At 45.9% G+C, this 11425-nt stretch overlaps 1 protein-coding gene across 9 annotated transcripts in view; it reads right to left on the minus strand.

Annotated features, from left to right (window-relative positions):
- Positions 1-7848, minus strand: part of ADRA1A (adrenoceptor alpha 1A) — a 112590-nt gene extending 104742 nt beyond the window's left edge. For 6 of the 9 annotated variants that reach the window (XM_070794951.1, XM_070794958.1, XM_070794956.1 and 3 more), the window contains exons 1-2: positions 7525-7848; positions 4747-6284 (exon numbers count right to left, since the gene is read on the minus strand). In XM_070794951.1, coding sequence (XP_070651052.1) covers positions 4747-5629 — 883 coding nt within the window. In that variant the 5' untranslated portion in view covers positions 5630-6284; positions 7525-7848. Of the gene's footprint in view, positions 1-4746; positions 6285-6704; positions 7479-7524 lie in introns of those variants that run through there. The other 3 variants (XM_070794954.1, XM_070794953.1, XM_070794960.1) reach the window with 3 other exon arrangements.
- Positions 7849-11425: the final 3577 nt, after the last annotated feature.

Genomic DNA, 11425 nt, shown 5'->3' on the forward strand with positions numbered 1-11425 from the left:
TCATCAGCAACATTCCCTATCATTCCCAGCCTCGTAGCTGTGAGAGACCAGCATTCAGCCTTCTTGATTAGTCTTCCTTTAAATAAATGACCTTAAGTCTCAAACATGTCCTCAGGACCTCCTGGCAACTCTAGAAAATTTCCATAATCTATTTACTCTCTCAACTCAAAGACTGATCTTTCACATTTTCTTTTACTCCTCAAACTACCATCACTTCCTATTCCTTCCTCACTCTTAGTTGATGATCTTAATTACATTTTTTCTTTCCAACTCAATTTATTGAAAATAGGGAATAGAGATGCCACAGGACATTTTCATAAACACTTAGAAATTTGGTTCATTTCTTTTTAATGATGAGCAGAATTATACAGAAGGGAACCCAAAGCAAGAGAAATTAAGCTGATGTGTACTTTCATCTGACTACAATTTGCTCCTGATGTATAAAGCAAGCCAGGCTGAAGCCATCAGCATTATCTATATCTAAAATTTAACTCTAACAATGATGCTGTTTGCTTGGTAGGAACATTTGCTTTTTAAAAACGAATGTTTTCTATTCTCTTAGTCATTCTGAAATTAAAATCAGCTTAGTTTTAAAAATACATAAATTTCATCAAATTTTGAGATGACCATGAGTCTTATTTCATGGAGAACATGCATGTATTTGGAAGTGATCTTGACCTTTCCCCTCCTTACCTACTGCCTCTGTGCCCATACACTCTGGCTTCCCCATCATTTTCAAACCCTCTTGTCTCCTCCCTTGCCTGTACCATCAGGATCTCTCTAGGCCATCATTTCCATCAGAAAATAAACATGATATCCTATCTCCCACCTTTGAAATTTTTCTCTAGATCCTTATAGCTACACTGCCTTTCCCTGTCCCACAGTCTAGCAAAACCCTTTCACTTCACCTTTCAGTCTCTCAAAAAAGTGCACAATCAGGCTTTCGTCTCCATCACTCCACTGAAACTACTGTCCTCAAAGAAAGTGTTAGTTGCTCAGTTATGTCCAACTCTTTGCGACCCAAGGGACTGTAGCCTGCCAGGCTCCTCTGTCCATGGGATTCTCCAGGCAAGAATACTGGAGTGGGTTGCCATTTCCTTCAGGACTTCCTCATATCATCAAAGACCTCTACAAGGCCAAGTCCATGGTGGATTCCCAGTCCTCCTCTGACTTGGTCTAGCAACTGCATGTGACAACTGATGACTCCCGCCTTCATGAAACATCTCCATTCAGTTTCCAGGACATCACCTTCTTTTACCTCCCTGGCCACTCCTTCTCAGTTTCTTTTGCTGATCATTTCTCTTCCTTTTCCTGACCCTCAAATATCAGGATCCAAGGCTCAGTCTTCATCTCTCGTTCCTCTCCACACTTTCTCACTTGCATATCTTTCCATTTCTGTGGAAATATGTGGATGTGTCCCAAGTTTGTATCATAAACTTGGATAAACATAAACAGCTACCCCTCTTAGCTCCAAATACATGCATGTAACTGCCTACCTGACATATCTAATCGTGCATCTAATAGACACTTCTCAGCATGAACTGTATAAAATAAGCACTGTACTTCATATTCCTGCCAACCCCTTACCACCCCATCATTCTTTAGTTTCTCCAGTATCAGGAAATACTACTATTTACCCAGTTTTTAGGGCCTAAAACCCAAGAGTTGTCTCTACTCCTCTCTTTTTTTTATATGCTATGTCCAAACTTGTCAGTTGTATCTCTGAAATAAGTGCCTATTGGGAGTACGTCAAGGCTGTATATTGTCACCCTGCTTATTTAACTTATATGCAGAGTACATCATGAGAAACGCTGGGCTGGAAGAAGCACAAGCTGGAATCAAGATTGCCGGGAGAAATATCAATAACCTCGGATATGCAGATGACACCACCCTTATGGCAGAAAGTGAAGAGGAGCTAAAGAGCCTCTTGATGAAAGAGGAGAGTGAAAAAGTTGGCTTAAAGCTCAACATTTAGAAAACTAAGATCATGGCATCTGGTCCCGTTGCTTCATGGCAAATACATGGGGAAACAGTGGAAACAGTGGCTGACTTTATTTTTTTGAGCTCCCAAATCACTGCAGATGGTGATTGCAGCCATGAAATTAAAAGACACTTACTCCTTGGAAGGAAAGTTATGACCAACCTAGACAACATATTAAAAAAGCAGAGACATTACTTTGTCAACAAAGGTCCATCTAGTCAAGGCTATGGTTTTTCCAATAGTCATGTATGGATGTGAGAGTTGAACTATAAAGAAAGCTGAGCACCGAAGAATTGATGCTTTTGAACTGTGGTGTTGGAGAGGACTCTTGAGAGTCCCTTGCACTGCAAGGATATCCAACCAGTCCATCCTAAAGGATATCAGTCCTGGATGTTCATTGGAAGGACTGATGTTGAAGCTGAAACTCCAATACTTTGGCCACCTGATGCAAAGAGCTGATTCATTTGAAAAGACCCTGATGCTGGAAAAGATTGAGGGCAGGAGGAGAAGGGGATGACAGAGGATGAGATGGTTGAATGGCATCACTGACTCAATGGACATGAGTTTGGGAGTTGGTGATGGACAGGGAGGCCTGGTCTGCTACGGTTCATGGGGTTGAAAAGAGTCGGATATGACTGACCAACTGAACTGAACTGGGATCACTTTGAACCAAGCCCACCTGTCTTACCTGAGTACAGGGCTTCCCCACTTTCCCCCCCTTGATGTCTCCAACAGTCTCCTAAGTGGTCTCCCTGTTTCAACTCTTATCTGGGAAACAGCCCTCACTCCTCCCAGTAGCCAGAACCATCCTTTAAAAATATAAGACCAGCCACTCAGGTGCTAAAGCCCCTCTGATTAGATGACTTCCCATCACAATTAGAATAATATGCAAATTCTACTTTGGCCTAAAAGACAGGTCAGGTTCCTTGCCAGCTCTGCACTGGGTATTGACTCTGCCCAGAAAACTCTTCCTCCTAGAATTTGCAAAGCTTGCTCCTCACTTCAGTCAGGTCTCTGCTCAAATATCACCTCTTCAGAGAGGAGTTTCCATGCCATTCACCACATTGTCATCCCAGTCTCTCTCTTATTATCCTGTTTACTTTTAAAATGGTGCTTGTTAATCCTTGACTTTTAAAGGTATATTTATTTGTTTTTGTCTATTTCTCCCCAAAGATTGCAAACATCTCAGTGCAAGGACTTTTCTGCCTTGTTCACCCTAAGTGTCTAGAACAAGTGCTTAATAAATACAGTACTTGACAGGTGAACAGATGCATAACTAAATGTGCAAACTTCAAGAGGAAGCGATGGGATGCAGATGATAGGTAAGGAGGCAGTGGCTCAGGTAAAGAAGGTTGTGTAAATACAATCAAAGCTGTGATGTCATTCTAGAAGCAGAGAATGCAATAATGATGAAAGGCCAGAGAATGGACTTGGAAGGGCCTCTCAAGCAGCTGTGTTGGGTAGAAATTTCTGCAATGATGGAAATACTCTATATCTCTGCTGTTCAAAGCAGTAGCCACTGGCCACATGTGGCTGCCGAACACCTGAAATGGTCCAGTGGGACTAAGCAACTGAATACTAAATTTCTTTAATTTTAACTTACATTCAATAGACACATGGGGCTAGTGGTTATGACAGTAGACAGCAAAGATTTAGAACCTGAAGAATTCCTTCCCCTGACTTGTGATTTTGGAATAATAACATATACCTCACTTAGTTATTGAGAGGACTAATGATATCAAATTGTCAATGTCTGAAACATAGTTAGTCCTCAAAAAATAATAGTGGCAATGACCACTCAGTGTTGCCAATAAAAGGACTTTCAGTACATGCCATGTAAATTGACCCTAAAGTACAGAAAGACTTTTATGACTTTTTATTGTAATTTTTTGTTCGCTTGAGCTACTGGATAACCAATGTGTGTGGGTCTACATTTGAGCTCACAAACTAAAAATAGTAAACAACCATTCTGGGGTGTCAGGAAGGCCTTCCAGAGGTAAATGATGAATCCAAGTGCATCAGCTTGCTGACACTTATAATGAACTAATTAGTTCTGACAACAGCTCATTCAGCATTTGTGAAAATTGGATCTGTAACATTACTGTTTGCTTTAATACTTAGCATTAAAATAAAGGGGAATGTATTTACTTATTGGAAATAGTATATTGAATTCTTTAAAGGTTAAACTGTTTTGGAGATATATTTTTTTCTTGCCAGTAGCTCGTTATAGTTTCTTCCACACAGAATCCAGAAAACAAAATGAACACAGATATAGAACATAAGCAGACCATTTTCACTAACCCTTAGGAATAATCTAATCTAATAATCAAATTGCACAAGTTTGTTCAGGATAAGCATCGTGCTTATTTTTAGGCCAAGAGAATTTGCAGTCCACAGCAGCAGAGATGAAAGTGACATTCCATTGCCCCTGCCTAAGTGCCTGGTGGAGGAGACTCAGAGACTTGAAATCCAAGGATGGATGTTTTTAAGTTAAACACAGGCTTAAAAGCATTAACAGAAGTTGATATTAAGAAGACCAATTAATCTGCATCGGTGGGAAACCACTTTGCAGTAGTCGAAAAAGTGCCCTAGGACTGAATATAAGTGAGATTGGAGCAGAAAGGGAATGAAAATTTACTTTTCTACAGGGAAGTCTTTCCTAACTGCCCTTCTAGCGTTGCCGTTTGAAATGCAGATCCTTTCTCGTCCACCCATGACTGTGAGTCTAGGATAGCAGAAGGGGAAGAGCTGATGTAAAGACTTACCAATGGGCATCACTAAGAAAAAAGGCAGCCAGCAGAGGACGAAGCAGCCGACCACGATGCCCAGCGTTTTGGCCGCTTTCTTCTCGCGGGAAAATTTGAGCAGTCTCACGGAGAAGTGCGTCTTGTTCTTGGCGCTGGTCACCCCGCTGCCTCCTACCTGGGCGTTTTTGCGATGGATGCGGAGCGTCACCTGCTCCGAGTCTGACTTGTCGGTCTTAAGGCCCGACTTGAGGCCCCGGCTCTCCCTCTTGGCCACGACGTAGACCCGGCAGTACATGACCAGGATGATGGTCAGCGGCACGTAGAAGGAGCCCAGAGCCGAGAAGAGCACGTAGCCCGGCTCCTCGTTGATCTGGCAGATGGTCTCGTCCTCCGGGGCCGGCTGCCTCCAGCCGAAGAGGGGCCCGATGGAGATGACCAAAGAGAGCGCCCAGACGCAGAGCAGGGCCATGAGGCCCCTCTTCTGGGTGACGATGGTGGGGTAGCGCAGAGGATAGCTCACGCCGATGTAGCGGTCGATGGAGATGATGCAGAGTCCCATGATGGAAGCCGTGCAGCACAGGACGTCCACCGCCGCCCAGACATTGCAGAAGACCCTGCCGAAGGCCCAGTAGCCCAAGATCTCGAAGATAGCGGAGAAGGGCAGCACCGTGGAAGTGAGGAGAAGGTCGGCCACCGCCAGGTTGACGATGTAGTAGTGTGTGACCGAGTGCAGGTGCCGGTGGCAGGCCACGGAAAGGATCACGAGGATGTTCCCCAGTACCCCGAAAAGGATGAGGCCCCCCAAGATCACCCCGAGCAGAATGGCCTTGGAAATGTTCACCGGTGGCGGCGGGTGGGTGCAGTTGGAGCTGTCGGAGGCATTTCCGGAGAGAAACACCATGGTCCCAGCCCCCCGGGGCCGGGGCCGGCAAAGTCCGGCTCTTGAGGGCCACCCCTCGGCGGGTGAGGAGGAGGGGAGCGAGGGAGCGGGGAGTCAAAAGCTCTCGGCTCCCAGGAGCCTTGTCTGCTGGGGCTGTCTGGGGGTAAGAGAGAACGTGCAGGGAGGAAGCAACCCCGGCCAGCCCGGGAAACCCTCAGTAGGCCATGCAAAGGGGTAGGGCTTTAAAGGCGACATGGCCAGGGGCTCGCGGAGCTGCCAGCCGACCCTCTCCACCCGTAGCGCTGGCCCGGGGCCCCAGCTCCCTCCCTATCCGAGCCTTAGCATGGAACTCTGGGAGACGTGATGCAAAATGCAATCCCAGAGTTATGGGAGTCCCCTTTCCTGCACTGTCCGCTCCGTCCGGGTGAGAAGTTTGAGCATTCTGCACATAATTGGAATTCAAAACTTCAGTCTTCCCCAACAAACCACAAGCAAGTACTGGTCTGCCGTCGACTCTCAAAGGCGGGGACCGTTGGCATCTGGGCGCTTCTCTCCACCCGCAGTTACACTCGGTGTGGCTGGATTCATGATAGATCGCGCAGGCCAAGGGGAAACGCGGATGTGAAATGTTCACCAAGCGCGAGATGGCTGCGGAGCGTAGTTTGCCAGCGTTGTCCTGAAAGAGCGCAAAGAAATGCAGAGTCTAAACCGGCCGCCGCGGGGAGCGAGGTCGTGCTAGACGCGGGGTCTGACCCGGCCGGGAGTCCCGCAGACTCTGAGATCCCGACCCGTCCTGCCGCAGCCCAGCGCGCGGGAGGGGACCGCTAGCTGTGCCCAACCTCTGGGCACCTGCCCTGGCGCGCTCCTCCTCGCGGCCTCTGGCGGTTTTCAAGGACCGAGGCAAACACACCCCAAGCTCTAGCACGGCCGGCGTGAAATTAAAATCTGAAATTAAATTAATTTAAATCTAGCTTGAAATTAAAATCTAGCCCGAGTGGCGCGATTTGAGGCTGAAGGGTTTGCCGCGCCGAGCCAAGCTGGTGGAAACCCGGAGGATCTACCCGGTGGCCACTTGCACAGGTTGCTTCGCAGTCACCTGGAGGGGGCGGCCTGGGAGAGGGAGTCGCCGAGACCCGGGGACCGCAGAGGCAGTGCCACGCGCACGCTCACGCCAGAGGAATTCACACTTGAGTGTGCGGAGCGCGCCGGTCTGTCGACCAGCCAAGCCAGCCTGAAAGCCGGGTCCGAAGCAAAGCCCTCGGGACACAACGAGGGCTGAACCCGACTCTAGGAAAGGTCCGAGAGTCCTTTCCGAGTCACAGGATCAGGGGTCCCGGAGGACTCGAGCCTCTAGCCACGCCCAGGAGGGCCCTGGGGGTTCCGGGGAGGAGTGGGAGCAGGGAGCATCGCTAAGCCTAAGGGGCTTTGCTGGCGGCAGTCACTGCGGATTTTGTAGGCGTAAAAATCAAGCCGGCGGCCAGGGGACGCCTCGTATTTATTTTCCGAGCCGAGGGCCACCGTCTGCGTAAGAAAGGTAGATTTCCATAGCTGCGAGCGGACCACAGGGACTCCGGTGGGAATGCGGGGGAGTGGGGACCCACTTTGCGGCTGGGCCCCGAGGCGGGATTCCCTCGGCAAAGGCTTCTGTGAAAATCTCAAGTTCTAGAGCTCACAGGTGATAACAGAACGCAAGCAACTGCAGAAACCCGTTTCCCCTTACCGCGGAGAGATAAATACGCTGTTAAAAACACACTTGTTAACTAGGAGATAAGTTCCCAGAATACAGGAGGGAAACGCGGTGGGGTGGGGAAGAGGGGTGAAAGACGGAGCAGGAGCTTGGGGAAAGTGGGAGTAGGGTCTCGCCTAGAGGCCCCGGGAGGTTTGCCCTCACCCGCCCGGCCCTGCAGCGCACTCACCTGGAGCGCGGATGCAGAGCCACTGGTGCGCGCGCGCCGCGAGAAGTGGAGCGGCCCGCGGTCCCCCGAGCAACTCCGCCGCCGCCTCCCTGCGGGGAGAGGGGACTGTCTCTCCCACCAAACAGTTCCCGGTCGTTTTGCACCCGCTGACTCACCCCTCTACCAGAGACGTCTTTAAGATCCTGGCTCACAGACGCTTTACCTGGAAATTTTAACAATAAAGAAAACAGAAAAAGAAAAAAAAAAAAAATACAGTCAAGCAATAACTCCACCTTCGCCCTTTTAATATTCAGCTCCCCTACATCAGCAAAGACTGGCAAGGAACTTTGCGGCTCTCGCTGACGTAAAACAGTCAGTAGCCCCGGCTAGTACCGTAATCTCCTGCTGTTACCGTATTACTCGGCGGTAATAGGCCCTATGCGCCCACTAAATTTTGTTTGGTTTTGTTTTATTTTTTAATTTTTGGCTTTTGCCTTTTTACTTTGAGTGAATTAGGTTCTCGCTTTACTTTAAGAAAGTGTGTGAGAGGAGAGGAGGAAGCGGGGAGAAGGAATTTTTTCATTTGTAGTAAATAACTTCTTTACATGCTCTGATTTTAAAAATAAAGAAAAATAGACATTTGCCAGACAAGTATTACAGTGCGTATGATGTGTTCAAAGAAATGCCCAGTAGATTTACTTTTGAACAGCTTGATTCAATTAGCACTTGGACTAGGTTCTGTTAAAATAGAAAAGAAGCATATTGTTATGCCAAATATGCAGGTGAATTATATTATTTGCAGATGTTTTAAGAAGAATGTAAAATCAGATAAATTTCAATAAATCTGATTGCAATAAAATTATAATTCTAGAAGAATAAAATGAGCATATCTAAACCTTTTGAAATATGATTCACTTCTCATTTCTGCAGACAAATGGATTAAGAAAGCATGTTGGTTCCACTGCAGTTTCTTACACAGCTTAGTGTTTTTAAAGTGCCATTTATTATTTTCCAGTTTCCATAAGAAAATATATCCTTTAAAAGAGTGCTGTCATCTAGTCACTAAGTGGTGTCTGACTCTTTTGTCACTCCATGGACTGTAGCCTGACAGGCTATTCTGTCCATAGGATTTCCCAGGCAAGAGTGCTATTTCCTCCTCCAAGGGATCTTCCTGACTCAGGAATCAAATCCGTGTCTCCTGTGTCTCCTGTATTGGCAGGCAGATTCTTTACCACTGGTGTTACCTGGGAAGTGTGCCCCTCCCCTCCACTGCCCCACCCCGCCCCCCCACACAAAAGAGTATTACTTCTCTTTAATTTTCTTAATGAATGAATAATTAGAGTTCAAATAGTTGACATTGCCAGTCTTATTTACTTTTTTTTTGATAAATCCCATGTGCTTTTTACCTTACAGTTGAATAAAGTGTTTTGGAATATTGGGGAAATGCCAGAATTTTCTCCATTCTTGATTCCCATCTCCTAAGTCCCCTCCTTTCATTTTTATTGATTCAGGCAAAACACTCTGTTTGTAAAATATAGTAGGTTCCGTTAAATCTAGTAACAGAGAGGGAAATACTTGAATTCCCTCACCTTAACAGAAGTTTATTATTACCTTTTTCAAGAGAAATGTTTGGAAGACTTTTATCATAGCAGTATGCCTCAAAGTATCTCATAGGAATGCCCTCAGGAAGATCAGGGGAGGAGGAAGCAGGGAGAAGGGATTTTTTTGCTTCATTCAAGACCTAAGGTATAGATGACCTCTTTCTTAAAAACAATGCCATTCTACCCCCACATCTATAGGAGTGGTACCGACAGTTAGCTGGAAAAGGAAATGGCAACCCACTCCAGTGTTCTTGCCTGGAGAATCCCATGGACAGAGGAGCCTGGCAGGCTAAAAGTCCATGAGGTCGCAGAGTTGGACACAACTTAGAGGCTGAACAACAACAACAAACAGCAACTGACACTTGTCACGTTTGATTAGACTTTAATACTATTTGATTAATTTTTTGACTTGACTTTAATATTATTTTAAAAATAAATACACAAATGGCTTTATTATTCATAAACTGAATTCTATGTTGAAGGAGAAGCAGACATGAGAGGAGACAGGAAATCTGGGTTTGCTCTCATCCTTAAGCCACTTGCTCTCTGAGATGTAGTCCCCTGGGTTGGAAAGGCTGTATCAGTTCCCTAAGACTCCTACATCTTATCATCCAATATGTATACAATGTCTGTTCTTCAGAAATCCCACCCACCAGAGGACTATATTATTGTTTAATTTCTAATCCATTAACCTTTTAGCATGAATGCAAGCTTTCTGGTAAGATCTGTTCCATGGTACATAAGGAAATAGTGTAATCAATAAGAGCAAGTAAAAATCGCTCAACTCTGCAGAGTCAAAATGTACAAAGACTTCGCAACTCTCAATCTCCAATCCCTAACTAATAAGCATACTCACAATCCCAGTGCCCTCAACCAAGTAACCCGTGCCAGCTCTTTATTTCCAGCTTGGCCCCCGGATGGTGCCAGGTAGGTCTTTCAAATCTGCTTCTAAACCTGTGAACATCAACATTTGCTAAACTATCAGAACCAATCTTTCCATAGCTAATCACAGACTGGCTAATAGGAAACTATTCATCTCCTTAAAAAATGGTTGACATGGATGCCCCAGAAGATGTTCAGTGAGATCCAGGAGAAGGTGCAGTGAGGTCAGAGTAGGCTGTGAAGTGGTAAAGGTCTGTTCCTGCCCTCCTGTGAGACCAGGATGAAACTCACTCTCACTTTTTCACTCTGGAGACAGTTAAGAAAGATTGGAAAACAGATCAGGGAAAACTGCTATTTGCTTACAGGAAATCTGTAAGTACAGGAATATCAGGACATCGCAATAGTGCATTCGGCTGCCTCAGGATCAATAATGTGCAGAATATCCAGAAAAAAAAAATCTCCTGGAAAATCTTCACATATGCTGTGGGCTGAAGCCTTCATTCCTATGCAACAGTGGTACACAGAGCACGATGACTTCTGCTTTTCTTTTCCTTTCAGAACTTCCACAGGAATTCCTCTCATTGGTATATTATAACCCCAAATCTGGCTGGCAGAGATTCTTCCATCCATTGGAATGCAAAGGAACATAGAGAAGGGAAAATAATTCTAAGTGGCTGATGGGTAATTTGGTGTAATGTCCATGGGTATTTTTATAGTGGTGTTTCCTCTTTTTGTCTTATTGGTTTGTAAGTATGCTTTACATATTATGGCAGCCATGAAAATGTGCTATCAAGATCTCCTGATGCATAATTGACTGACAGTCCCACATTTTGTCCTTCTGGATCCATCCCTGTGCTCATGTTATACTTCCTATGGGCTACTCCCAACCAATGGCTAAGCATGGAAGAAGTTCTAATGCAGGCCTGTTACTATAAGACCTGGGATTTCCTGAATGGGGGACTTTGTCTCATGTGCTCCTCATTGGCTGGCCAAAACTTTCTTCTAACTGTGGAACAGTCTGATACATTTCTTTCCCCGTACTTCTTCCTTCCTCTCTTCTTCACAGGATTCTGACTTAGATCACAGTTTGAAGGCTCTCTTTCTCCAACTTTCCCTTTTTCCTTCACAGGAATTTCCCCCTTATATCTTTTGCATGATTAATCATGTCTCCGTGTCTGTTTCAGTTCAGTTCAGTTCAGTCGCTCAGTCGTGTCTGACTCTTTGCGAGCCCATGAATCACAGCACGCCAGGCCTCCCTGTCCATCACCAACTTCCGGAGTTTACCCAAACTCATGTCCATCTAGTCAGTGATGCCATCCAGCCATCTCATCCTCTGTCGTCTCCTTCTCCTCCTGCCCCCAATCCCTCCCAGCATCAGGGTCTTTTACAATGAGTCAACTCTCTGCATGAGGTGGCCAAAGTATTGGAGTTTCAGCTTC

This window comes from Bos indicus, chromosome 8, assembly GCF_029378745.1.
Source record: "Bos indicus isolate NIAB-ARS_2022 breed Sahiwal x Tharparkar chromosome 8, NIAB-ARS_B.indTharparkar_mat_pri_1.0, whole genome shotgun sequence".
Lineage (NCBI taxonomy): Eukaryota > Metazoa > Chordata > Mammalia > Artiodactyla > Bovidae > Bos > Bos indicus.